Source organism: Phoenix dactylifera, chromosome 15, assembly GCF_051530095.1.
Source record: "Phoenix dactylifera cultivar Ajwa chromosome 15, Ajwa_hap1_PhDact_Kaust_v1.1, whole genome shotgun sequence".
Classification (NCBI taxonomy): domain Eukaryota; kingdom Viridiplantae; phylum Streptophyta; class Magnoliopsida; order Arecales; family Arecaceae; genus Phoenix; species Phoenix dactylifera.
The window spans coordinates 15,344,125-15,347,724 of NC_143204.1; the positions used below are offsets into that span (position 1 = coordinate 15,344,125).

At 56.3% G+C, this 3,600-nt stretch overlaps 1 protein-coding gene across 1 annotated transcript; it reads right to left on the bottom strand.

Annotated features, from left to right (window-relative positions):
* Window positions 1-724: 724 nt before the first annotated feature.
* LOC120108159 (indole-3-acetic acid-amido synthetase GH3.8-like) lies at window positions 725-3,128 on the bottom strand. Its single transcript, XM_039121738.3, has 3 exons — window positions 2,709-3,128; window positions 2,479-2,580; window positions 725-2,368 (listed from the first exon to the last, which is right to left on the bottom strand). The coding sequence occupies exons 1-3, from the start codon at window positions 3,038-3,040 to the stop codon at window positions 991-993; spliced, it is 1,812 nt and encodes a 603-aa protein (XP_038977666.3). The 5' UTR covers window positions 3,041-3,128; the 3' UTR covers window positions 725-990.
* Between the last annotated feature and the right edge of the window lie 472 nt (window positions 3,129-3,600).

Below are 3,600 nucleotides of genomic sequence, written 5' to 3' on the forward strand. Positions count from 1 at the left end.
TCGACCAATTCAAAAGATTCCATCAAGGAATGAAACCTATAGACAGGACGAAGCATGCTGCCGAGTTCAGAAGCCCCACGTTTCCCAGCTCCTACCATATACGTGACAAAACTTTGCAGTTCTCTTTGTTCCCATATTTTGAACAGATACCTCAGAATCACGCGGCTTTTATCATTCTCTGGCAAGTAGCTTCATCTAATCAGGAATCCAATCCATTCTGTATTATAAGAACAAACGCGATTCCCCTCGCTCTTGTTTCTCACCCGTGAGCACTACGCGTCAAAAAGATTCTCAACACCAGACGCAACGGGCGCAGATAAATGTCTCTCGGTCTTCCTCCCCATCATGGCAGCCCGTGGAAGCAAGTCACGCAACCCACTGACCTAACTTTCCCCGAAAACACAAACACGGAGCCCCAGCAACGAAACCAGGTTCGGTGTCTCGCACAGGTTCCTCCGGAATTCAAACGCCTCTCTTTGACCAGGCTTCGTGTTCTGATGGAAACCTAACTCTCTTCCACCAACCTGGCTCACAGGGCCCAATGACATTCCTTAACAAAGAGCTTCATTAATTGCAGGGTCAACTATTAATTCTTCTCCCCGTGCCTCACGTGGAGTCATTCTTCAGGTATTCCTTTTATCTTAAGCACAAAACTCTTGACTCACTACATTGAAACTATCATTGTGAGAAGAACATTACATTACCGTTAAATCGGGGAATAGACTAGAAGGAAAGAAGTTGTCCACTAGCCACAGCTAATACATTTTTTAAAGCACGTTAGTCCATTTGGCAGAAGAAAATAGAGGATGGCTCTTTTTAAAACAAAGATACAGAGAAGAAAAGAAGTAAAGAAAGCAAGTCGTCGTCCACAATATGGAAACAAATTGCAACTCCGTCCCCGGCACGCCCGTTGACGAGGAACCGAGAAGGTAGGTCGGTCGGCCGGTCGGTGTTGGATTTGGTGCCACACAAACACATGGGCCCCACGTTCTAGCCTGACCGCTGTGGGGACCAGTTGGGCAGGGCCGGGCTGAAGTGGGCCGAGACCACCCGGGAGTCGAGAAGCTCCAGGATCGGCGGGAAGTTGACGCAGCGAGGGACCTTGTACTGGTTGATGGACGCCCCCCTCGAGATGGCGTAGTCCATGAGCTCTTCGAAGGTTCCTCCCCTCACCACCCTGATCTCCAGCGGCCCGATCGACCCGTCCGCCACCCGGCTCTGCCGGTACACCGAGTTCAGCGCCTCCTCCATCGCCAGGCAGCAACGCTCCATCACCTCCCCACCAGGCGTCCTCCCTTGAGAGCAGTCCTTGACCAGGAGCTCCCAATAGATGATGTAGTGCCCCGGGATGGTCTTGGTGAAGGCGTGGCTCGTGTACTCCACCACGGTGGCGTTGTATGGCTTGAGGAGCTCCGACGCGCTCTCCACCGCTTTCTGGAGCTCCGCCTCGTCGGTCTTGTCCGACTCGATGCTGAGCAGCACGTTCTTCCGCCGCACGAAGCGGAACTGCGGGGCCGCGTTGTGGAAGCCGGTCACCCGGAGGATGTCGCCGACCCGGTACCGGCAGAGCCCCGAGTAGGTGGTGATCACAAGCTCGTACTCCTTGCCGACTTCCACGCGGGCCAGGTCCACGAGCTGGACGTCGCCGTCGCCCTTGCGCGTGGCGGCCAGCTCCAGTGGGAGGAACTCGAAGTAGGCCATGTTGGGCATGATGGTATAGGAGACATCGGAGGGCTTGCACATCGGCCGCAGGTTGAGCCCGAAGTAGCACTCGGAGGAGGCGTACATGGTGCACGCCATCGGGAGACCGCCGCTGTAGTGCTCCAAGGTCGGGATGTACTGCGCCATGGCCCCCGTCACGATCACGTCCAGATATTTGGTACTAGGCCAGATCCGGGTTATGATCCCGGCCCACTCCCCCGTCGAGCACTCGGCTCTGACGAACTCGGCCAGCTCTGGGTCGGGCTGCAGGATGTCGGCGACCGAGTCCCGGACCGAAAGGTCGGTGATCTTGGGGCTGAGCGAGCCGGCGGCGATGTCGCGGGCTAGCTCCTCCCAGTGGAGCTGGAGGAAGCGGATGGCGCGGAGGAGGCCGGATGCGAAGACGGCGCCGACGCGGAGGACTTGGAGGCGGTGGAGGAGGCCGCAGAGCATCTGCACGTACATGCTCTGGAAGGAGTCGGCGCAGAGGATGGCGGGGGTAGGGCTGGTGATCACGTTGTAGGGATCGTAGGGGCGGCTCTTGAAGTGCTCGCTCTTGTAGTAGCTCGTCAGCACCGGCCGCGCCAATAGCCCGCCGGGAGTCCTGGTCTCCGACTTCACGAAGTAAAAGTAGAGGGCCTTCCCCTTGTCCAGCCCCGGCACGTAACTGGTATATAGAGCGCCGAACGTAACAAACAATACTCAGTCTAATGACCCTTATTGTTCTCGTAATTAAATTAATTGATTGGTAAGATAAGACGGAAAGATTTTACTAACAGGTTCATGACAGGAGTGAGAAGGCTGTAGAGGAGCTGCCGGCGGTCCAGCTCTTCTTTGATGGTCGGCATCAGCTTCCGTTCACCGGCCGACGTCCCCGAGCTACAAGACAAAATAATATTAATTAGCACGTTCGAAGCGCAGGTCACTACTTTTCGGCAGCCAAAAAATGTCTACACCAAAATTAGTAGTAATACTTGTAATTAACTAGATAATTAACGAAGACACACCTGGTGAGGAATTCAGAGATAGGGTGGGCTGAGAGAATGGGAGAGCGGTCTCCGTTGGCGATGCGCTGGATCTCCGGCTGGAGGTCCTCATAGGTGACCATGGGGATCTTTGCCTTAAAGGTGGCACGGTCGGTGGCACCGCCAAGCTTGTACCTCTGGAGGTACTCGGTCTCGGCGTTCCGGCTCAGGATCTCGGCCAGCACCTTCTCCTGGACCGCGTCGGCGTAGGCGGTCATCTCATCGATAAAACGGAGCTTCTCGGCATCTTTCTCGTTCGCGGCCGGGCCGAGGGATGTGGAGGTCGTCGTGGGGATGGTGGTTTCCACGGCCATTTGGTCTACTAATCTTTGCTTGGAATTAGGAGCAGCAGCTGTGATGGAGAGAGAGGGTGGGAATCAGAGGCCGTAACGGGGATGAGAGGGCTCTGGCGAGGATGGAGGGGTATTTATAGGCGGGGGGGGATGGAGAGGTTCGAGATCATGTCACGCGTACCGTCGGATGGTTGCGGGGTCCACCGAACGGACTAACTAGAATGGGCCCATGGACATCGTCAGACGTGTAGTGCTGAGACCAGACACCGTGGGCTCCGCTGTCGCGTCCCTGTCCGGACATAATCCGACATCGGGGCCCACCGCTCCTCCACGTAGGCTCCTGCCAGGTCGGCATTTGTTGTCGTCCACCTTGACTCAGTGACATGTGGCGAGCATTGGGCGTCTGGGTTGGTGGACCACGATAGCGATGCGCTTCTGGCGGGCGAGGCAGCTGCGAATCTCAATGGTTGATTACGTAGCCGGGGTTGGACGGACGCCGGAGGTGGAAATATTCGTGCCGGACGTGGCTGGGGACGTCTCTCTTTCTTGCCGGGCGAGAAGTGGAAACCGGCACAACAAAG

Bases quoted from the DNA above. Each gene is read 5' to 3' on its own strand.
- LOC120108159 (XM_039121738.3), bottom strand. From the start codon at position 3,040: ATGGCCGTGGAAACCACCATCCCCACGACGACCTCCACATCCCTCGGC. The intron at 2,581-2,708 runs GTGTGTCTTCGT...TTTGTCTTGTAG, and splicing joins ATCTCTGAATTCCTCACCAG to CTCGGGGACGTCGGCCGGTG. The intron at 2,369-2,478 runs GTTAGTAAAATC...TCTATATACCAG, and splicing joins CTCACTCCTGTCATGAACCT to TTACGTGCCGGGGCTGGACA.